Here is a 23748-nt window from a genome sequence, read left to right as displayed (position 1 = left end):
TCTCTGATAAGCTCTGTTACGATGAGAGCTCATCTCTGACAAGCTCTGTTAGGATGAGAGCTCATCTCTGATAAGCTCTGTTAGGATGAGAGCTCATCTCTGATAAGCTCTGTTAGGATGAGAGCTCGTCTCTGATAAGCTCTGTTAGGATGAGAGCTCATCTCTGATAAGCTCTGTTAGGATGAGAGCTCATCTCTGATAAGCTCTGTTAGGATGAGAGCTCATCTCTGATAAGCTCTGTTAGGATGAGAGCTCGTCTCTGATAAGCTCTGTTAGGATGAGAGCTCATCTCTGATAAGCTCTGTTAGGATGAGAGCTCGTCTCTGACAAGCTGACGGACGGGAAACTTTTGAGAAATGATCATAATCAGACGCTCCCTGTGGCGTTTAATTATAATCGTTGAGCACTATTTAAGAACTATAGCATATAGCTTTCTCTCTATGGAACTACAATTTGTATTCCGTGTGCTCCTGCCTACCTGATCTATATTGTCCCACTTCTACATTCTGCACCTGTGTGATCCTGCTCATTTGATCTGTGTTATTCTATTTGTATGTTCTGCACCTGTGTGCTGCCGCTGCGTTCCAGAGGTACAGAGGTAGCTAGCTATGGCAACGCAACATGTTGTCATGGCAACATTGGGGAGCATTGCGATGTTTTCGGAGACACTACAGGTGTCTACAGTGAGATTCTGCAGGCCCCTCTCAGACGTGTGTGTGTGTGTGTGTGTGTGTGTGTGTGTGTGTGTGTGTGTGTGTGTGTGTGTGTGTGTGTGTGTGTGTGTGTGTGTGTGTGTGTGTGTGTGTGTGTGTTTAATGGAATGACAGTGTGAATGTTTCCACCAAAAAGATAGAGAGAACATTAAGAAGGCAGAGACTGAGGGTATTTATAACAGTGTGTGTGCATGTGTGTGTTTTCATGCACCTGTTTGTGAAATAGTTTAAAGTAGTGTGTGTGATGGTAAGAGAGACAGATTTAGGGAACTGAGGGGAAGCTGGAGACACCATGTGATGCTACAACAGAGAGGGAACTAGAGATACTATGTCATGCTACACCAGAGAGGGAACTGAAGTGAGGCTAGATACACTATGTCATGCTACAACAGAGAGGGAACTGAGGGGAAGCTAGATACACTATGTCATGCTACAACAGAGAGGGAACTGAAGTGAGGCTAGAGATACTATGTCATGCTACAACAGAGAGGGAACTGAGGTGAGGCTAGAGATACTATGTCATGCTACACCAGAGAGGGAACTGAAGTGAGGCTAGAGATACTATGTCATGCTACAACAGAGAGGGAACTGAAGTGAGGCTAGAGACATAGTGCACTATGTCCCTCAACTCTGGACCAGTTCCACTGCATATATTCATTGCTGCCCTCTATTTAGGAAACGATTTAGATCTGAGACACCAGGTGCAATTAATTATCAGGTAGAACAGAAAACCAGCAGGCTTCAGACCTCGTAGGGTAAGAGTTGAATACCCCTGCACTATGTCATGCTGCAACAAAGAGGTAACTGAAGGGAAGCTAGAGACATGCACTATGTCATGCTGCAACAAAGAGGTAACTGAAGGGAAGCTAGAGACATGCACTATGTCATGCTGCAACAAAGGGGAAACTGAAGGGAAGCTAGAGACATGCACTATGTCATGCAGCAACAGAGAGAGAACTGAAGGGAAGCTAGAGACACTGTCATGCTGCAACAGAGGGGAAACTGAACGGAAGCTAGAGACATGCACTGTGCAGTGCTGCAACAGAGGGGAAACTGAAGGGAAGCTAGAGATATGCACTATGTCATGCTGCAACAGAGGGGAAACTGAAGGGAAGCTAGAGACATGCACTGTGTCATGCTGCAACAGAGAGGGAACTGAAGGGAAGCTAGAGACACTGTCATGCTGCAACAGAGGGGAAACTGAACGGAAGCTAGAGACATGCACTGTGCAGTGCTGCAACAGAGGGGAAACTGAAGGGAAGCTAGAGATATGCACTATGTCATGCTGCAACAGAGGGGAAACTGAAGGGAAGCTAGAGACATGCAATGTGTCATGCTGCAACAGAGGGGAAACTGAAGGGAAGCTACAGATATGCACTATGTCATGCAGCAACAGAGAGGGAACTGAAGGGAAGCTAGAGACACTGTCATGCTGCAACAGAGGGGGAACAAAAGGGAAGCTAGAGACACCATGTCATGCTACAACAGAGGGGGAACGGAAGGGAAGCTAGAGACACTATATCATGCTGCAACAGAGAGGGAACTGAGGGGAAGCTAGATACACTATGTCATGCTGCAACAGAGAGGGAACTGAATGGAAGCTAGAGACACTATGTCATGTTGCAACAGAGATGGAACGGAAGGGAAGCTAGAGACACTATGTCATGCTGCAATCATCAAACTCCTTTTCTATCTTTCCTCTCTTCTCTCATTATATTGATCAGTTACCTAGCTCCCCTTCTACTAAAGTGGGCAGCAGGATAATTCTATTACTCTCACTCTATATATCTCTCTCCCTCTCTCTATCTATCTCTCTCTCCCTCTCTCTATCTCTCTCTCTCTCTCTCTCTCTCTCTCTCTCTCGCTCTCTCAGCGACATGTTTCTTACCCTTCTCTCTAAGTTCTTTCTCTCCACACAACAGACAACAGTCTCTCTCTCATTCCTCTGCAGCCTGTAGTAACCCTCCAAGCTAGCTGTCGTTCCTCCATCTCTTCAACCGAAAGGTAATGTTATTCTCTCCTTTTCTCTGGGGATTTATCTTCCCTTAGTGCTTTAACTCTCACACTATTTTCATGCTTTTGGATTTCCATTACATTCCATCACTATCTTATCTCAAAGTCTTTACTTGGTTTATTATACATATTACACAATGGTTTATTATACATATTACACAATGGTTGGTTGATTAATACACATGCTATTTGTGCAGTTAGGATGTTACAGTAATGATTCATTTGGTTGTGATAATGATTGCTGTGGTTGTGATGTCACAGTAGTGATTAATGTGGTTGTGATGTTACAGTAGTGATTAATGTGGTTGTGATGTTACAGTAGTGAATGATGTGGTTGTGACGTTACAGTAGTGATTAATGTGGTTGTGATGTTACAGTAGTGATTAATGTGGTTGTGATGTTACAGTAGTGAATGATGTGGTTGTGACGTTACAGTAGTGATTAATGTGGTTGTGATGTTACAGTAGTGATTAATGTGGTTGTGATGTTACAGTAGTGATTAATGTGGTTGTGATGTTACAGTAGTGATTGATGTGGTTGTGATGTTACAGTAGTGATTGATGTGGTTGTGATGTTACAGTAGTGATTAATGTGGTTGTGATGTTACAGTAGTGATTAATGTGGTTGTGATGTTACAGTAGTGATTAATGTGGTTGTGACGTTACAGTAATGATTAATGTGGTTGTGATGTTACAGTAGTGATTAATGTGGTTGTGATGTTACAGTAGTGATTAATGTGGTTGTGATGTTACAGTAGTGATTAATGTGGTTGTGACGTTACAGTAATGATTAATGTGGTTGTGATGTTACAGTAGTGATTGATGTGGTTGTGATGTTACAGTAATGATTGATGTGGTTGTGATGTTACAGTAGTGATTGATGTGGTTGTGATGTTACAGTAATGATTAATGTGGTTGTGATGTTACAGTAGTGATTGATGTGGTTGTGATGTTACAGTAATGATTAATGTGGTTGTGATGTTACAGTAGTGATTAATGTGGTTGTGTTGTTACAGTAGTGATTAATGTGGTTGTGATGTTACAGTAATGATTGATGTGGTTGTGATGTTACAGTAATGATTAATGTGGTTGTGATGTTACAGTAGTGATTGATGTGGTTGTGATGTTACAGTAATGATTAATGTGGTTGTGATGTTACAGTAGTGATTGATGTGGTTGTGATGTTACAGTTGTGATTGATGTGGTTGTGATGTTACAGTAATGATTAATGTGGTTGTGATGTTACAGTAATGATTAATGTGGTTGTGACGTTACAGTAATGATTAATGTGGTTGTGATGTTACAGTAGTGATTAATGTGGTTGTGATGTTACAGTAGTGATTAATGTGGTTGTGATGTTACAGTAGTGATTAATGTGATTGTGATGTTACAGTAATGATTAATGTGGTTGTGATGTTACAGTAGTGATTAATGTGGTTGTGATGTTACAGTAGTGATTAATGTGGTTGTGATGTTACAGTAGTGATTAATGTGGTTGTGATGTTACAGTAGTGATTAATGTGGTTGTGATGTTACAGTAATGATTAATGTGGTTGTGACGTTACAGTAGTGATTAATGTGGTTGTGATGTTACAGTAATGATTAATGTGGTTGTGATGTTACAGTAGTGATTAATGTGGTTGTGATGTTACAGTCATGATTAATATGGTTGTGATGTTACAGTAGTGATTAATGTGGTTGTGATGTTACAGTAATGATTGCTGAATGTATAAATGTACGCTACTGAAGGGTTTGGAGTTTGACAACAGTTCCTGGCAGCAATACGTAGATTAGACATGTGTAGATGACATTGGATAAAGTCTGACATGTTTTCTCTCTAGATGGAACCTGCAGCAAGTAGATGAGCCAGCAAGGTTCAGCCTTCAGCCCAGAGGGAGAGAGATTCCAGTGTTTGTTGGCGTTGGTGTGCTATATGTGTGTATATGTGTGTGTGTCTGCCGAGAGAAGAGAGGACTGCCTTCCAGTGTGTGTGTGTGTGTGTCGGAGTGACAGTGTTTCCTTGCTTGAGCGGGTGAGTGAGTGTGCGAGTTTCTTGCTCTGAATAGAAGGAGAACAGCAGCTCACTAGTGTGTTCATATGAATGGATGCATGAGCAGTGTGAATGAGAGTGTTTTTTCACAGTGTGTGTGTGTGTCCTCCTCTCTGAGGAGTAGTCAGAGGGCAGCTCTCTCCCCCTGGCGGGTGTGTGTGTAGATGGCAGTGTGTGTGTGTGCTGCCCTGTCCCCCCTCCTCCTACTCCTGAGCTGTGGTGTAGCGGGAGGATACCCCTTCAGAGCCCCCATGGTCCTGGATGTCACCCCCAGGATCACTGTGACTACCAGCGGTAAGCACACACACACACACACACACACACACACCGCGATAGAAATGTAGAGGGTCAGGAGAAAACTATTGTTTTGGAAACCCTCTCCTCCCCATCCCTCTCCCTAGTTCTCTCTCTCTCTCTCTCTCTCTCTCTCTCTCTCTCTCTCTCTCTCTCTCTCTCTCTCCTTTCTGTCTCTCTGACTTGATAATCTGCTGTGTAAAGCCTCACTAACGCTGGGAGGCCATAATGTCACAGGGCCTGAGGCCTGTGTTTGAGCTTAGACAGAGAAAGGAGAGCTGTACTCTCACACCTGTGTGTGTGTGTGTGTGTGTGTGTGCGTGCGTGCGTGTGCGTGCGTGCGTGCGTGCGTGCGTGCGTGTGTGTGTGTGTGTATACAAATCTGCCTGTGGTTTTATGCAATCACATCTGAGTCTATTTGGTCAATGGTCCTCCTCCTCTCCTTCCTTCTCTCCTCCCCTCCTCCTCTTCTCCTCCCCTCCTGCTCCCTTCTCCCTTCTCTCCTCTTCTCTTATCTCACTCCTTCTAAATCAACAATTTATCTCTCCTCAATCTTTCTTGTCCACCTACATCTCCTTTCCCATGCCCTTTCTCAACTCCTTACTCAACTCCTTTCTCATGTCCTTCTTCATCTCCTTCTTCATCTCCTTTCTCATCTCCTTTCTCATCTCCCTTCTCATTCCTCTCCTTTTTCCTCCATTACTTGCTTGCCGCACCAATCCCTCCTCCCTCTTACACTTGGCTCCCTCTCTCTTTCTACCTTCAAGTCTTTATTCTCTCCTCCTTCTCTTTCTTAAGTCTGTATTTTATCCTGCCATCACTGTGGCTTTTATGTGCACACTTTGAACAGACCCCTTTCATCTAAATGTGACCATGGCAACACTCCAAGCCCACCAAAAAATACACACCTAACCTGAAAGGTAGACTCAGCAAAATGGCATTGCCACGAGCAGCACCGCAGATATTGAGATGAGCGAGATGCAACTTCGCTCTCACACAGTCACATACCATATCTGCGCATGTGCACGGGTTCACTTCACTTTGTTCACAGCGTGGAAGCCAGGGCACCAAAAGATTGGAGAAGTTGAGCCTCGCGCTTCAACCCTCTTAATTGTTGAGGAAATTGACCCACTATGCTGTTTACTTTCTGAATCTACATTATAGCCTATCGCTGAGTCTGATTGATGCTTTGGGAGGTGGTGACTTTCACTGTAAACATTACCTAGTGTGAAAGATCCCGTGTGGCTCAGTTGGTAGAACATGGTGCTTGCAATGCCAGGGTTGTGGGTTCAATCCCCACAGGGTGCCAATAATGAAATACATGGACTCACTACTGCTAAATGAGTAAAATTTGGTGTAATAAGGTGTGTGAAGTTTAAGTTTCATTCCTGGATCTCTAATATTAAGATGTTGTACTGTGACAGAGACGGTATGGGAAAGAACCCATGTGTGTTGACCTTGTACACAGCTGGTAAAGAGACTAGTGGTGAGAAGATTGGCTGATGCACACAATTCTATGCTTAATGTGTATAAACATACAACACGTGTGAGTGCATATACGGTTGAAGTCAGAAGTTTACATACACCTAGGTTGGAGTCATTAAAACATGTTTTTCAACCACTCCACAAATTTTTGTTAACAAACTATAGTTTTGGCAAGTCGGTTAGGACATCTACTTTGTGCATGATGCAAGTAATTTTTCCAACAATTGTTTACAGACAGATTATTTCTCTTATAATTCACCGTATCACAATTCCAGTGGGTCAGAAGTTTGCATACACTAAGTTCACTGTGCCTTTAAACAGCTTGGAAAATTCAAGAAAATTATGTCATGCCTTTAGAAGCTTCTGATAGGCTAATTGACATCATTTGAGTCAATAGGAGGTGTACCTATGGATGTATTTCAAGGCCTACCTCAAACGCAGTGGCTCTTTGCTTGACATCATGGGAAAATCAAAAGAAAACAGCCAAGACCTCATAAAAAAAATTGTAGACCTCCACAGGTGTGATTCCCCCTTGGGAGCAATTTCTGAAGGTACCACGTTCATGTGTCCGAACAATAGTAGGTAAGTATAAACACCATGGGACCACACAGCCATCATACCGCTCAGGAAGGAGATGCATTCTGTCTCCTAGAGATTAACGTACTTTGGTGCGAAAGGTGCAAATCAATCCCAGAACAAACGGCAAAGGACCTTGTGAAGATGCTGGAGGAAACAGATACAAAAGCATCTATATCCACAGTAAAACGAGTCCTATATCGACATTACCTGAAAGGCCGCTCAGCAAGGAAGAAGCCACTGCTCCAAAACCGCCATAAAAAAAAAGCCAGACTACGGTTTGCAATTGCAAATTGCACATGGGGACAAAGATTGTACTTTTTGGAGAAATGTCCTCTGGTCTGATGAAACAAAAATAGAATTGTTTGGCCATATTGACCATTGTTATGTTTGGAGGAAAAAGGGGGAGGCTTGCAAGCCGAAGAACACCATCCCAAACGTGAAGCATGGGGGTGGCAGCATCATGTTGTGGGGGTGCTTTGCTGCAGGAGGGACTGGTGCACTTCAAAAAATAGATGGCATCATGAGGGAGAAAATTAGGTGGATATATTGAAGCAACATTTCAAGACATCAGTCAGGAAGTTAAAGCTTGGTCGCAAATGGGTCTTCCAAATTGACAATGACCCCAAGCATACTTCCAAAGTTATGGCAAAATGGCTTAAGGACAACAAAGTCAAGGTAATGGAGTGGCCATCACAAAGCCCTGACCTCAATCCCATAGAAAATTTGTGGGCATAACTGAAAAAGCGTGTGCAAGCAAGGAAGCCTACAAACCTGATTCTGTTACACCAGCTCTGTCAGGAGGAATGGGCCAAAATTCACGCAACTTACTGTGGGAAGCTTGTGGAAGGCTACCCGAAACATTTGACCCAAATTAAACAATTTGAAGGCAATGCTACAAAATACTAATTGAGTGTATGTAAACTTCTGACCAACTGGGAATGTGATGAAAGAAATAAAAGCTGAAATAAATAATTCTCTCTACTATTATTCTGACATTTCACATTCTTAAAATAAAGTACTGATCCTAACTGACTGAAGATAGGGACTTTTTACTAGGATTAAATGTCAGGAATTGTGGAAAACTGAGTTTAAATGTATTTGGCTAAGGTGCATGTAAACTTCTGACTTCAACTTTTTCTGAAAACTGTGTTCTGAACTTCTGACTTGATCAGATGAGGCCCCTTCAAAATATTTACTCAGTAAATAAAGTCCTCAGGATCTCTCCCTGTCTCTCATATACACAAACACACTGTAATTAAAGGTGACAAACAGAATCGCTCATTAATGAGTTGAATAGCAGAGACGGTATGTGAGAATCCAGTATGTGTATTCCCAGTCAAGTTTAGCTGTAGCTGGTCACACTAAGGCCCATGAATAAATCTCACCATGTACAGTCAGACTTTCAGGTCAATCCTGATGGGATTAAACCCCAGCCTGAGGCGGAGTTGAACTCTGACCTTTAGTAACCCCTGACCTCCCAGTGACCTCTGGATCCTCTCTTTCCATAAACCAAGCTTGGATTGTGTGTGTGGGGGAGGAAGGGTGATGTTGGCGTTCCTCTTAGGTGTGTGTGTGTGTGTGTGTGTGTGTGTGTGTGTGTGTGTGTGTGTGTGTGTGTGTGTGTGTGTGCGTTCATGTGTTCGCCTATTTGTGTGTTGGGTGTGTGTATCCTGTCCTCTCACCTGTCGTAGTGAGACACAACGCTGGGATTACAGGCATTGTCTCTGCAACACACTCATTGTCTCTGCAACACACTCATTGTCTCTGCAACACACTCATTGTCTCTGCTCCCAATGACAGGCACATGTTGTATACTGTGTGTGGGTGTGTGAGTGTGGTGTGTGCGTGGATGCACATGCATCAGTGTGTGTGTGAATGGCCTTGTCTTTCACACTTGTGCTTGCAGAGGACATCTCACATTCCAGGGGAGAAAATAGAGTAGGCTGGTTATACAATCACCCAGAAGGAATGTAATATGGCCGCTGTCCTTTGTGTCTGATTAATCCCAATGCTATTCACTGGGAAGTCAAAAACATGAAGAAAGATGGGATTTCAAACCTAGTATAAGAAATGAAACAAAAAGAAAGGACATTCACATGAGCAACACATGGCCGAACTTCACCCATTCTTTACCAAGTTATCCAGCAACCTAGATTAATGCATATAAAACATGTAATGGTGGTTTCCCAGACAGAATTATTCTATTTCTAAACTAACACACAGTAGACGTTGTCCTTTGGAGGTGCTTCTTAGTCCAGGGAGATCGGCCCATAGAGAACCACCTGTTTTCCAGGGAAATCAGCCCATAGAGAAGCAATTGTTAGTCCAGGGAAATAGTCCCATAGAGAAGGACTTGTTAGTCCAGGGAAATCCTCCCATAGAGAAGCACTTGTCAGTCCAGGGAAATCCTCCCATAGAGAAGCACTTGTCAGTCCAGGGAAATCCTCCCATAGAGAAGCACTTGTCAGTCCAGGGAAATCCTCCCATAGAGAAGCACTTGTCAGTCCAGGGAAATCCTCCCATAGAGAAGCACTTGTCAGTCCAGGGAAATCCTCCCATAGAGAAGCACTTGTCAGTCCAGGGAAATCCTCCCATAGAGAAGTACTTGTCAGTCCAGGGAAATCCTCCCATAGAGAAGCACTTGTCAGTCCAGGGAAATCCTCCCATAGAGAAGCACTTGTCAGTCCAGGGAAATCCTCCCATAGAGAAGCACTTGTCAGTCCAGGGAAATAAGCCCATAAAGAAAGGAGCTACACAGTACACTCGTTGTAAAATAGTTTTTATAAAAAAGGTGCTATCTAGAACCTAAAAGGGTTCTTTGGTTGTCCTCATAGGAGAACCCTTTGAAGAGCCCTTTTTCGTTCCAGGTAGAACCCTTTCCACAGAGGGTCCTACATGGAACCAAAAAGGGTTCTCCTACGGGAACAACCAAAGAACCCTTTGGAACTCTTTTTAAATATTTGTGAAATGTGTGACCACTCAGCCATGGCCTCAAATAAGTGTCTTCTTAATAACAACTAAGAAGCTACTAGCTACTAGTACCTTCACAGAGCTCAGATAAGTATCTTCTTAATTAAGGATCAGGCCCTTCTTTTCAATTTCCACCTAAAATGACATACCCAAATCTAACTGCCTGTAGCTCGGAAGCAAGGATTTGCATATTCTTGATATCATTTGAAAGGGAACAATTTAAAGTTTGTGGAAATGTGAAATGAATGTAGGAGAATATAACACAATAGATCTGGTAAAAGATAATACAAAGAAAAAAACAAACGTTTTCAATTTTTATTTTTGTTGCATCTTCTTTGACATGAAAAAGGAAAGCCACACATTCAGCTAGGAAGCTGGAGGTAATTTAGATGTTGTCCACAAGAGGGCAAAGTTTCAGACTGATAACTTCAAGAATGAGCAAGCTACATGACAATTTAGTATAAGTCACCCAGGTGTCCCGATTTGCCCAAATCGTAAATTGATACATTTACTATAGAAAACATACAAAAATGCTATGCTAATACCAAATACAAGTTTAGACACTCCCAGGAATGTCATACATGATGGATCATTAGGTTCCCTACATAAAATGTACTAACAGGAGACGCAAGAAGAATGCTGATCCAATGTCTCCAAACACAGAAGTGAAATATTTAAGATAAGGGCCAAGTTAGCAGCCAACAGTGATCTAAAGTCATAAGTGAACACACCATAAACTACACACAAAGTAAACAAATAATAATCTAATTTACACACTATTTACAATGACCAAGTCCCAAGTCTCTTTCTGCTGTAAAGCACTTCCCATCCTCTACTTGTAGGCTGCCTGGGTATTCACACCTCTAGATGGCAGGGCGGGGGTTTGTTGTGGAGCCAGAGAGAGCAGCAGTCAGACTAAGTGGGGGATGGAGGACTTGAATGTGATCTCTCTAAAGTCAGTCTTTACCACTATTGAAGATTTTTTTAAATCAGTAAGAACTCAAGTTTATTACTTATTTTATTGAACCTTTATTTTAGCAATATATCAAATAAACAACACAGCTATAAACATATATTATATAGAGTAGGAGGAACACTCTGGTGAAGTGTGTGTGTATCAATTAATTGTTTATTTTTATGAATTAACCTTTATTTAACTTGGCAAGTCAGTACAAATTCTTATTTTTAATGACGCCTACCCCGGCCAAACCTGGACGACGCTGGGCAAATTGTGCGCCGCCCTGTGGGACTCCCAATCACGGCCAGATGTAATGCAGCCTGGATTCGAACCAGGTACTGCAGTGTGTTAGACCACTTTGCCAGTCGGGAGCCCAATGTGTATTGTATGTTGACTTTGACATGTTGTGGCTTTCGAATGCCTTGTTTGCTGTTCATACACATATTTAATTAGTGGTTATATTGCATAAATGTCCAAATGCCACTCGACTCATCGGGAGCTAGCTGGTTAGCTGAAAGATTTGTCTTCACACAAAGGGTTTCCACCTACTCACGTAAAGCACGGTTTCAAAACGATAGGTGGTCATTGGACAAAGATACAGTCAATCAAGTGAACACCGCCCGTGTCATCCGCGCACAATGATGTCGTGCCTTCCTGGCTAAAATTGGCTTTCCAGTGGATATACTGAATGCAGAACGATATAGCAAAGGCTGGTTACTTTTTAGAGTGGCTGAGGAATACATACAAACGTAATTTCACTGGTTGAAACAACGTTTAGCGTTAGATTTCCACAGATTTCTTTCTTTGAGTGGAAATACAAAATCGATCGTGCATACTATATGGACATTTTTAGGATATGAAAAGGATTTTATCAAACAAAACTACACTACATTTTATCTCTGGGACCCTTAGGATGGCAAATCAGAGCAAGATTTCAGAATGTAAATAAATGATTTACCTTCAGATGTGAATGTATCAAACCTGTCTCTGTGATAAAAGTGTTTTGTGGTTGTGCACTCTCCTCAAACAATAGCATGGTATTTTTTTGCTGTAATAGCTACTGTAAATTGGACAATGCAGTTAGATGAACAAGAATTTAAGCTTTCTGCCCATATAAGACACTTATATGTACCACATTTTTTGTTGTTGTTGTTTAAAACAACGTTTTAGTCACATTATGCATATCGAGCAACAACTGTCCCGTGGACGGGACACCGATCCATAAGAAGTTTTAACAGGAGCTAATAGTACCTTCACAGAGGTGGAGAAATCAGACATTTCTTGTCCACAATTCTTCTCTCCAGGAATCAAGACTCGTATTTGTAAAGCGTCTCGGAGTAGGAATATTGATCTTGGATCAGATCCTCCTGTCCATGATCTAAAAGGCAAAACTAATCCTAGATCAAATCAAATCCAAATTGTAAACAACAGGTGTAGACAATCAGTGAAATGCTTACTTACGGGCTCTTACCAACAATGCAGAGAGAAAGAAATTGAAAGAATAGAAAAATAATATCATGAGGAATAAATACACAATGAGTAACGATAACTTGGCTATATACACAGAGTACCAATACTGAGTCGATGAGCAGGGGTACGAGGTAATTGAGGTAGATATCTACATATAGGTAGGGATAAAGTGACTAGACAACAAGGATAGATAATAAACAGTAGCTGCAGCGAATGTGAAGAGTCAAAAGAGTTAGTGCAAAAATGTTCAATCCAGATCGTCCGGGTAGCTATTGGTTAACTATTTAACTAACTATTTATCAGTATTATGGCTTGGGGGTAGAAGCTGTTCAGGGTCCTGTTGGTTCCAGACTTGGTGCATCGGTACCGCTTGCTGTGCCGTAGCAGAGAACAGTCTATGTCTTGGGTGGCTGGAGTCTTTTACATTTTTTAACGGCCTTTGTCCGACACAGCCTGGTATCAGCACTACTCTGAGACACTTGATACATACGGCCCCAGATCTTGTTGCGTTTCAATGTGACTTTGTTTTATGGGAGTGGGGGGCCGGGGCAGGCTGTGTGTAGTCCCTTCAGACAGACGGGTTGACTCCCACAATGTACCAATGTTCTAACATACACGTCTGTACTTAGACATCAGTTTGGCATAAAGGAGAGGGCACTGCCTTATCCGCTGGCTGCCCTAGCGTAAACATCCCCCGGACACAAAATAGTAGCTAGCTAGATGGAGATCACTGAGGTTATTTTTAATGAGTGCATTTCACAAGTGACTAGTTTGCTTCAACTGCCTTCACTAAAACTACTTGAAAGGTTTTGCCTGCAAACTTTGGTTTAGAATCATGACCTTCTGGCATGTCTGCCTACAGGCTATGGTAAGAGTTTTTCATGAGCACAATTCCTGCCTGCATTTTCATCTCCGGCTAGCCAGTACTCGTGATTTGTTGGGAGAGTTGTCTGTCTGAAGAGGACCCTCACACATTTTTTTCTCTCCCCTTTTCGAAGTTACCAAGACAGTCCATCATGATTCCCAGACCCTAGTCACAGCTGTTGCCTACACTCTTAGAAAAAAAGGTGCTATCTAGAACCAAAAGGGTTCTTTGGTTGTCCCTATAGGAGAACCCTTCGAATAGCCCCTATTAGTTCCAGGTAGAACCGTTTGGGTTTCATGTAGAACCCTTTCCACATAGGATTCTACCTGGAACTCAAAAGAGTTCTACCTGGAACCAAAAAGTTTTCTACTGAGGAACCAAAAAGGGTTCCCTAATACAACGATAAGGACTTTGATTACTGTTACGGCACTAAACATTGTATCAATACAGTAATGTAAATACTCTAGAGATGGTCACAGTGATTGACAGAGAATGTTGACTCCTGTATTAGAGACAGAGATGGACTGACATGAGAATGTATTGTAGTATACACTGTTCACATCCAGATGAATGTCTGAGGCACCCACATAGTCTTCAGTGGAGTTAACTGAATATTGAGGTTGAATTTTAAGTATAACAGGAAGGATTTTCATCTCATTGTATAATACATAGCCTTGGTGCCAATCTGGCTGCCACACTGGCCAGCTTGAATGTAAATGATTTCTGGCATCCTGTCCTTTGTGCAATGGGTATTTATCCTCCTACAAATGTCAAAATATTTTTTTCATCTTTCTATCTCTAAAATACTAAAAACGTGTACGTAAAATGAATTATGGGCACATTTCTCAAAGGAAAATGTTATTTAGAATAAAAAATGTACAACATATCAACAATTCCCTCTGGGCAAGTTTGGAGAATCTAAGGATCACAAGCTGAAGAAAATTAGTTGGCAAAAGTCTAAGTTTGGGCAAATGGCATTTGAAGACAAGTACACTGAATTTAGACTACCAAACACCAAACCCTATTTAGACCTGATCACCATCTCTTCAAAGTAAGTTACTACATACAGTACAGCTCTGGAAAACACTGAGACCACTGCAAATGTATCAGTTTCTCTGGTTATACTATTTATAGCTATGTGTTTGGATAAAATTACAATTTTGGTTTTATTCTATAAACTCCTGACAACATTTCTCCCAAATTCCAAATAAAAATATTGTCATTTAGAGCATTTATTTGCAGAAAATGACAACTGGTCAAAATAACTAAAAAAAAGTGCTGTGCGAGACACTGTGGCTTGTAGGCCCCTCCAGGTCTCACACCCACTGGGAAATTTGGTGGAGGATCGGTGATGATCTGGGGGTGCTTCAGCAAGGCTGGAATCGGGCAGATATGTCTTTGTGAAGGACACATGAATCAAGCCACATGCAAGGTTGTCCTGGAAGAGAATGTTCCCCAACTCTGAAGATTGGTTTTTCCAGCAGGACAATGCTCCATGCCACACAGCCATGTCAATCAAGGTGTGGATGGAGGACCTAGAGGCGAAAGAAACGCACACCTATTTAGGCGAGATGCTGGCTAGCGGAGTAGAACACGTAAAAAATAAAGGAGAGCCTCACACTCTAGGAGCTCAGATGCAATAATATTTTTTGTCCAACGTTTCGACAGACAAGCTGTCTTCATCAGGGTATAATGACAAACACTGCGAGATGACTCATCTCACCAGATCAAGACCCTGTCATGGCTAGCCCAATCTCCAGACCTGAACTCCATTGAAAACCTCTGGAATGTGATCAAGAGGAAGATGGATGGTCACAAGCCATCAAACACAGACGAGCTGCTTGAATATTTGTGCCAGGAGTGGCATAAAATCACCCGACATCAATGGTGGATCAACGTGGAGAGCATGCCAAGATGCATGAAAGTTGTGATTGAAAATCAGGGTTATTCCACCAAATATTCATTTCTGAACTCTTCCTAAGTTAAAACATGAGTATTGTGTTGTTTAAAAATGAATATGAACTTATTTTCTTTGCATTATTCGAGGTCTGACTATGCATTTTTTTTGTTATTTTGACCAGTTGCATTTTCTGCAAATAAATGCTCTAAATTACAATATTTTTATTTGGAATTTGGGAGAAACGTTGTCAGTAGTTTATAGAATAAAACAAAATTTGTAATTTTACCCAAACACATACCTATAAATAGTCAAACCAGAGAAACTGATCATTTTGCAGTGGTCTCTTAATTTTTTCCAGAGCTGTATAGTCCAGATTGTTACATTCTCTATGAAACAGGCTTTGAAATTATGGATGTACTCTACCAGTCAAAGGTATTAGAACACCTACTCATTCAAGGGTTTTTCTTTATTTTGACAATTTTCTACATTGTAGAATAATAGCAAAGACATCAAAACTAGGAAATAACACGTATGGAATTATGTAGCAACCGAAAAAGTGTTAAACAAATCAAAAAGGCTAATTACATTGCTGTTGCCCTAGGACACTCCTGTATGTGGGTGTGTCTGTTGTACTGTACCTGTAATGGTTGAGTCATTGTTACACTCGTCTTGTACAGCTGGCTTTCTGCAGTTTAGCTGTACACTAGGTTAGCAATAGAGGCCAGTACTAGGGTAGGCCGTAGGTACGTGTAGTGTGAAGTTCACACACACACACACTAGTACCCCCTCTGTGTCTGGTCATTACTATCTCACAGCCTCTCAACTGGAGAACTAATTAGAGCAGATACTAGGCTGATGAGTCAGGTTCACACACACACAGAGAGAGAGAGAGAGAGAGAGAGAGAGGCAGTGTCAATGGGGTCAGGGTGTACATGTTAGAGGTCACTTTAATAAATGATTATTTTCTCTCTCTCTCCTCTCATCTCCTCTCCCCTTCTCTCTCTCTCTCTATCTCCTCTCCCCTTCTATCTCTGTCTCTCCCTGTCTCTCTCTCACACCTTCACACACACTCTCTCCCTTTCCTCTCCTCTCCCCTTCTCTCTCCCTTTCTCTCTCCCTCTCCTCTCCCCTTCTCTCTCCCTCTCTCTCTCTCCCTCTCCTCTCCCCTTCTCTCTCACCCTCTCTCCCTCTCCTCTCCTATCCCCTTCTCACTCTCACACACTCTCTCCCTCTCCACTTCTTTCTCTCTCTCTCTCTCTCTCTCTCTCTCTCTCTCTCTCTCTCTCTCTCTCTCTCTCTCTCTCTCTCTCTCTCTCTCATCCTCTCTCCCTCTCCTCTCCCATTCTGTCTGTCTCCTTCTCTCTCCCTCTCCTCTCCCCTTCTCTCTCTCTCACCCTTTCTCCCTCTCCTCTCCCCTTCTCTCTCTCTCACCCTCTCTCACCCTCCCACTCTTCTCCTCTCCTCTCCCCTTCTCTCTCTCTCATCCCTCCTCTATCTCCCCCCAGGTCTGTTGGGCTGTAGGTGTTTCCAGTCCTCAGTAGTGAACTACAGTACTCTGCTACTAGAGGAGGACAGGGGTCTTCTCTACGTGGGGGCCCGAGGGGCCGTGTTCGCTCTCAACGCCACAGACATCTCAGACAGCACAGCTCGCACTGTAAGAGAGAGTGTGCGTGTGTGATTTCAGGGAACTTACAGTAGATGATTTAGGATCCTACCACTCCCAATACACTGAACACCTCTATTTCTAGGTTTACAAACCCACCTTGTACCATCTAGGGCTGGCACGATTACCGGATCATCGTTTAACCTACCAGTATGGATGAAGACCGTCATGAAAATGAAATAACCGTCATGACCTTTACATTTTTTTGGTGGAACTTACAGCTGACTGAAGACGGGACAGCCAAGCATTCGTGCTGTCGAGCTCATTTCCGCGGTGACATGGACTCTTTATGTAACGTGCGTCATATAGAGGAGACCAAGGCGCAGCATGTTGAGTGCTCATCATTATATTTGAATGAAAACGAACACTAGACAAAATAAACAAAATGACAGCCAACAGTTCCGTCAGGTTATACAAACTAAACAACTACCCACGAAAACAAAGGAAAAACAGGCTGCCTAAGTATGGCTTCCAATCAGAGACAACGATAGACAGCTGCCTCTGATTGGAAACCATACCCGGCCAAAACACAGAAAACAAAACATAGAATGCCCACCCCCATCACACCCTGACCTGACTAAACAGAGAAAAACCAGCTCTCTTAGGTCAGAGCATGACAGTACCCCCCCCCCCAAAGGTGCGGACTCCCGGCCGCAAACCTGAACCTATAGGGGAGGGTCGGGTGGGCATCTGTACTTGGCGGCGGCTCTGGTTCAGGGCGTAGCACCCCCACCACCTGCTGATCCCCCCGCTTCTGTGTGTCCGGAGGAACCAGACCGTGGATCATCGCCGGAGGCTTTGGAACGCCAACCGCCGCTGAAGACTCTGGGCTGCGGACCGTCGCTGAAGACTCTGGGCTGCGGACCGTCGCTGAAGACTCTGGGCTGCGGACCGCCGTTGAAGATTCTGGGCTGCGGATCGCCGCAGGAGGCTCCGGACTGGGGAGCGTCGCCGGAGGCTCCGGACTGGGGAGCGTCGCCGGAGGCTCCGGACTGAGGAGCAGGCATACTCCTTGCAAGCTAAGTGCCAACCTTAGCACGACAACGGTGAGGAGCTTGCACCGAGCGCACCGGGCTGTGAGTGCGCATGGGCGACACAGTGCGCATGACCACATAACACGGTGCTTGTTAACATGGTGCTTGTTCAGTCACTCGCTCCCCACGGTAAGCACGGGGAGTTGGCTCAGGTCTTAAACCCGCCTTAGCCAATCTACCCGTGTGCCCCCCCCCCCCCCCAAAACAGTTTTGGGGCGCTGCCTCTCGGGCTCCTGTTGCTTTCTTGCCCGTTCCTCCCAGTATCGCCGTTCCGCCCTCACTGCCTCTATGTCCTCCTGCGGGCGGCGATACTCCCCCGGCCTAGTCCAAGGTCCTGCCCCATCCAGGATCTTTTCCCAGGTCCAGTCCTCTGATCCACACTGCTTGGTCCAATCTTGGTGCGTAGTTCTGTCAGGTTATACTAACAAAACAGAAAGCAACTACCCACGAAAACAAAGGGAAAAACAGGCTGCCTAAGTATGGCTTCCAATCAGAGACAACGATAGACAGCTGCATCTGATTGGAAACCATACCCGGCCAAAACATAGCAAACAAAACATAGAATGCCCACCCCCTATCACACCCTGACCTAACTAAACAGAGAAAAACCAACTCTCTTAGGTCAGAGCGTGACACTTTACAACATGATGAAACTATGTTGCTCCTTGCTGAAACAAGCAAGGTGTTGTAGCAAACGAGTCAAATGTTTGCCTAGGCTCCTTCACTGGAGCAGCAGCACATGCAGTCAGCAGCGGAGGAGAATTTATTTTATTGTTTTGATATTGAAATTATTATAACCGTACCAGTACTGAGTAATGATAACTTGGCTATATACAAGGGGTACCAGTACTGAGTAATGATCACTTGGCTATATACAAGGGGTACCAGTACTGAGTAATGATCACTTGGCTATATACAAGGAGTACCAGTACTGAGTGGATGATAACTTGGCTATATACAAGGGGTACCAGTACTGAGTAATGATAACTTGGCTCACTTCTCTTCAATGATTTGAAAGATATGACTGATATGAAAAATGTGGTCGAACTCCTTCTAGGCAGATTTGTGGGAAGTAGTGAACGAGTGTACACTTCAAGAGAAAGGAGATATTATTGGGACTCAGTGACTGTTTCTCCAGGAGCATTAGCCTACCGTCTAGTTGTACTTTATATAACATAATAATGAAGATCTGTCACTGTATCTATCCACACTAGGACAGAAACTCAACACCCTGTTTCACCTGACACCCTGCGATAAAACTGTTGGAAACCTAGTTAGCCAAGAACCCTTGCTAATGTTCTGGTCTCTCTCTCTTTCTCTCTTTGTCTCTCCCTCTATCTCTCTCTATCTCTCTCTGTCGCTCTCTATCTCTCTCTGTCGCTCTCTGTCGCTCTCTGTCGCTCTCTGTCGCTCTCTCTCTCTCTCTCTCTCTCTCTCTCTCTCTCTCTCTCTCTCTCTCTCTCTCTCTCTCTCTCTCTCTCTCTATCTCTCTCTATCTCTCTCTCTCTATCTCTCTCTATCTCTCTCTATCTCTCTCTATCTATCTCTCTCTATCTATATATATATATATATATATATATATATATATATATATATATATATATATATATATATATATATCAGATTGAATGGGAAGCCTCGAAGGAGCAGAAGCAGCAGTGTCTGAGCAAAGGGAAAGACGATAAGGTATGTCTTTCTCTCTTTTCTCTCATCCATCTTCTCCACTGCATCTTTCTCTCTCTTTCTTTTTCTCTGTAATATCACCTCCAGAGGTTTCCTCTCTCTTTCTGTCTCCCTCCCTCTCTCCCTCCCTCTTTCTCTCATCCTCTCTCCTAGGGAGGTTTAAATCTACTCATCTCAATATGTGTGGGATTTCTATCTCATGTATCATCCATCATAAACAGTTTAACTCTCTATCTCTCCCTTATTCTCTCTCTCTTTCTCTCTCCCTCCCTCTCTCTCTCCCTCTCTATTTATCTCTCCCTCTCTCCCTCTCTCCCTCGGTCTCTACCTCTCCCTCTCTATCTCTCCCTCTGTCTCTCTCTATCCATCTCTCTCTCCCTCTCTATCTCTCCCTCTATCTTCCCCCTCTCTCTCCATCTCTCTTTCTCTCTCTCCCTCTCTCTCTCCCTCTCTCTATCTCTCTCCCCTCTCTCTCTCTATCTCTCTCGCTTTCTCTCTCGCTCGCTCTCTCTAGCTCTCCCTCTCTCTCACTCTCACTCTCTCTCTCTGCCTCTCTCTCCCTCAATCTCTCTCTCCCTCACTTTTTATCTCTCTCTCTCCCTCGCGCTCTCTCTCTCTCTCTCTCTCCCTCCCTCTTGTTGATATATTATCTCTCTCTCAACAGACAGAGTGTTATAACCACATCAGGTTTCTCCAGAGATTTAATTCCACTCATCTCTACATGTGTGGGACTCACGCCTTCAGACCTCTTTGTGCGTACATAGTAAGTAACCTGCAGTACAGTACACAACCTACACACACTCATAGAATGAACATGCATAAAATATATATATATTTTTTAAATGTAATTTCATGTTCTAGCTAACTAACTCTTTCAAGGTATTGTGTGGGTCGACTGTCTCCCTCTTTCCACAGTAATTGACACAATATGAACCATATTATGCTCTACCACTGTGTTACTAGCCTCCGTGACCTCCTGTTCTCCTGTGTAGGATGAGGAGCGGTTTAAAGTGTCGTCTGAGTTTGAGGAGGGTAGAGATAAGTGTCCGTATGGACCTGCAACAGGCTACACTGGCTTCATCGTGGGTAAAACAACCATCCTTAGACCCTATATATATGACTAGTGTATATCCTTTATTGAGATGTGTTCTGTCACCAAACATGGGACCAATGTTTCTGGCCAGGTGTAGATGCACATAAGTACAACAAAAAAGAACACACATTTTAACACACATTTTTGGGGGGCATATTATTCACAATTTAAGTTTATGCTCAATGCTAATGTGTCATACTTATTCTGCAATGCAAACTTATCAATAACCATTGCTGTTCCTGTATTGGTCCAGACCAGCAGATGTACACAGCGTCTCAGTATGAGTTCCGGTGCTCTCCGGACATCCGGCGTAACGACCCCTATCCCATGGTGAGGACAGAGGAGGCACCCACACGCTGGTTTCATGGTGAGTTCCCTGGGGCTAGAACGGCTCCTCTCAAAGAACCTATACCCATACCCTCTTCCCTCTGATTGTTTTTTTGGCCAGTATGTTCCTTCCAATGTTTATTTTCATGCTCAGGTCACCTGGTCTTCAAAGAACCCTGCCTTGACTATAGCAGCGCCTTCTGTTCTGCCTCGTATTAAAGGGATATGTTTTATTTCCGTGAAAAGTCATGTTTTAGAGTGGATAATTCCCGACTCTCAGTGTGATTCTGTGTTCCCCAGAGGCTGACTTTGTGGGCAGTGCCCTGGTGAGGGAGAGTGAGGGCAGTACTACCAGAGATGACGATAAAATCTACTACTTCTTTACCGAGAAGAGCCAGGAGCAGACACCATACTACAGCCACATTAGAGTGCCACGGGTTGGACGAGTCTGTAAGGTGAGGAGAGGGTGAGGAGGGTGTGGGTTGGGAGGGAGGGTGAGAAGAGCCAGGACCAGACACCATACTACAGCCACATTAGAGTGCCACGGGTTGGACGAGTCTGTAAGGTGAGGAGAGGGTGAAGGTGAGAAGGGAGAGAGATGTGAAGGAGAAAGGGGTGAGGGTGAGAGGGGTGAGGGAGAGAGGGGTGAGGGAGAGAGAGAAAGGGGTGAGGAGAGCGAGAGAGAGGTGAGGAGGGAGAGGGAGGTGAAAAGGGAAAGGGGGGTGAGGAGGGAGAGAGGGGTGAGGAGGGAGAGAGAGGTGAGGAGGGAGAGAGGGTTGAGGGAGATAGAGCTGAAGGGAGAGAGAGCTGAAGGGAGAGAGAGCTGAAGGGAGAGAGAGAGGGTTGAGGAGGGAGAGAGGGGTGAGGGAGAGAGAGAGACTGATGAGGAGGGAGAGAGAGGTGAAGGAAGAGAGGGGTGAGGAGGGAGAGAGAGGTGAAGGAAGAGAGGGTGAGGAGGGAGAGAGAGGTGAAGGAAGAGAGGGGTGAGGCTGGATGGGGTGAGAGGCTGTGGGCAGTGGGAACTGACTTACTGTAGCAGGGAAAACTTTTAGGACAAGTATCAAAGGATCAGTATCAAAGGATCTGACAGCACCCGGTCACCATATCTGATTCTATTGAGCTGTGTGTGTGTGTGTGTGTGTGTGTGTGTGTGTGTGTGTGTGTGTGTGTGTGTGTGTGTGTGTGTGTGTGTGTGTGTGTGTGTGTGTGTGTGTGTGTGTGTGTGTGTGTGTGTGTGTGTGTGTGTGTGTGTGTGTGTGCGCTTCTCAGCAGCAGATAATGCTCTCAACCACAGAGGGATGACTAGTGTCTATCACCACTCTCAACAGGGTTGCTAATGAGCTGTCACAGAGCAATGGTGTTTCTAGGCACACTCCCATGGCTATGCTCTCGTCTCACGTCTTCACAGAGCTGCAGATTAAGAAATTAAACAACCTTGGAGACATGATAATCTCCCTTGACCTCCTTTAAACTGTGCCCAAGAAAGGCATGTTTTCCAGACTCAGTTTGTTGTCCATGTCGGAGCGCTAACTTTAGTTCTCCTCCTCTTTGTCCATTCTCTTCATCCTCATCTTCTCCCCTGTTCTATCATCCTCCTCTTCATAACCTACTCTCCCTCCTCTTACTCCCCTCCCATCATCCTCCCCTCTTCTCCCTCTCCTCTCCTTTCTCCCCTTTTTTCATATCGTTCTCCTCTCCTCCTTTCTCTTCTCTACCCTCCCTCCCTCCCTCTTCTCTTCTCTACCCTCCTTCACCCTCCTCCCCCCTCCATCCTCCTCCTCCCTCTCTCATAGGGAGATAGAGGAGGTCTGTTGACCCTCCAGAAGAGGTGGACATCATTCCTAAAGGCCACACTGGTGTGTTCGCTGCCAGAATACAACTTACACTTCAACGTGTTGAGGAGTATTTACACGCTGCCGGGACACACACCTCACGACACACTCTTCTACGGCATCTTCGGTCCCGATTGGTGAGTAGTAGTAGTGATAGTAGTACTATAACTTTATATTGAGAGGAGAGGAGAGGGGTATTTTTAATTAATCTAGTGTTTGTGTGTGTGGCGCATGGCGCTTGCAACACCAAGTATTGTGAGATTGATTCCTGCTGGGGCCACCCATACGAAAAGTGTATGCACGCATGACTGTAAGATGCTTTGGAAAAACGTGTCTGCTCAATAAAATATTTGAAGGGAAAAATGGTGGTAGAAACAGACAGGCAAGGAGAGAGAGAAGCGAGAGAGAAGAGACAGGATGTTAGCTGGGTCCAAGGGAAAGGTGTGACAAATGCAGAGATTGATGGAAAGAGATAGAAAGAGAAACAATTTGCAAGGGAAGAGGGGTATCAGGAAAAAGGAGGAAGTGGGGGCAGGAGAGTGATCAAGACAGAGAGGAAGGGAGAATCTGCCCAGATCTGTAGTGACAGTGCAAAGTATTCAGATCCCTTGACTTTTTCCATTTTTTTTTACATTACAACCTTATTCTAAAATGGATTAAAAAAATGTTTTTAAAATCTATTACTTGACAGATCATACACGTAATGTTAGCTAGCAAACCAGCCAGCCTACGTAAGCTAACTAACAGTACGCTTTAACCTGTTGAGGTGTAGGGGGCAGTATTTTCACGGCCGGATGAAAAACGTACCCAAATTAAACTG

At 43.9% G+C, this 23748-nt stretch overlaps 1 protein-coding gene across 1 annotated transcript in view; it reads left to right on the top strand.

Annotated features, from left to right (window-relative positions):
- Positions 1–2503: 2503 nt before the first annotated feature.
- The window catches only part of LOC106577257 (semaphorin-4G), a gene marked incomplete at its 3' end in the record, with an annotated part of 31859 nt that continues 10614 nt past the window's right edge, over positions 2504–23748 (top strand). Inside the window, exons 1-9 of the mRNA XM_045701761.1 lie at positions 2504–2717; positions 4567–5069; positions 16802–16950; positions 19617–19679; positions 20341–20439; positions 20669–20762; positions 21023–21136; positions 21397–21551; positions 22890–23065. Coding sequence (XP_045557717.1) covers positions 4940–5069; positions 16802–16950; positions 19617–19679; positions 20341–20439; positions 20669–20762; positions 21023–21136; positions 21397–21551; positions 22890–23065 — 980 coding nt within the window. The remainder of the gene's footprint in view (positions 2718–4566; positions 5070–16801; positions 16951–19616; positions 19680–20340; positions 20440–20668; positions 20763–21022; positions 21137–21396; positions 21552–22889; positions 23066–23748) is intronic.

This window comes from Salmo salar, chromosome ssa18 (assembly GCF_905237065.1).
Source record: "Salmo salar chromosome ssa18, Ssal_v3.1, whole genome shotgun sequence".
NCBI classification, from domain to species: domain Eukaryota; kingdom Metazoa; phylum Chordata; class Actinopteri; order Salmoniformes; family Salmonidae; genus Salmo; species Salmo salar.
This window is presented reverse-complemented; position numbering and strand designations above follow the sequence as displayed.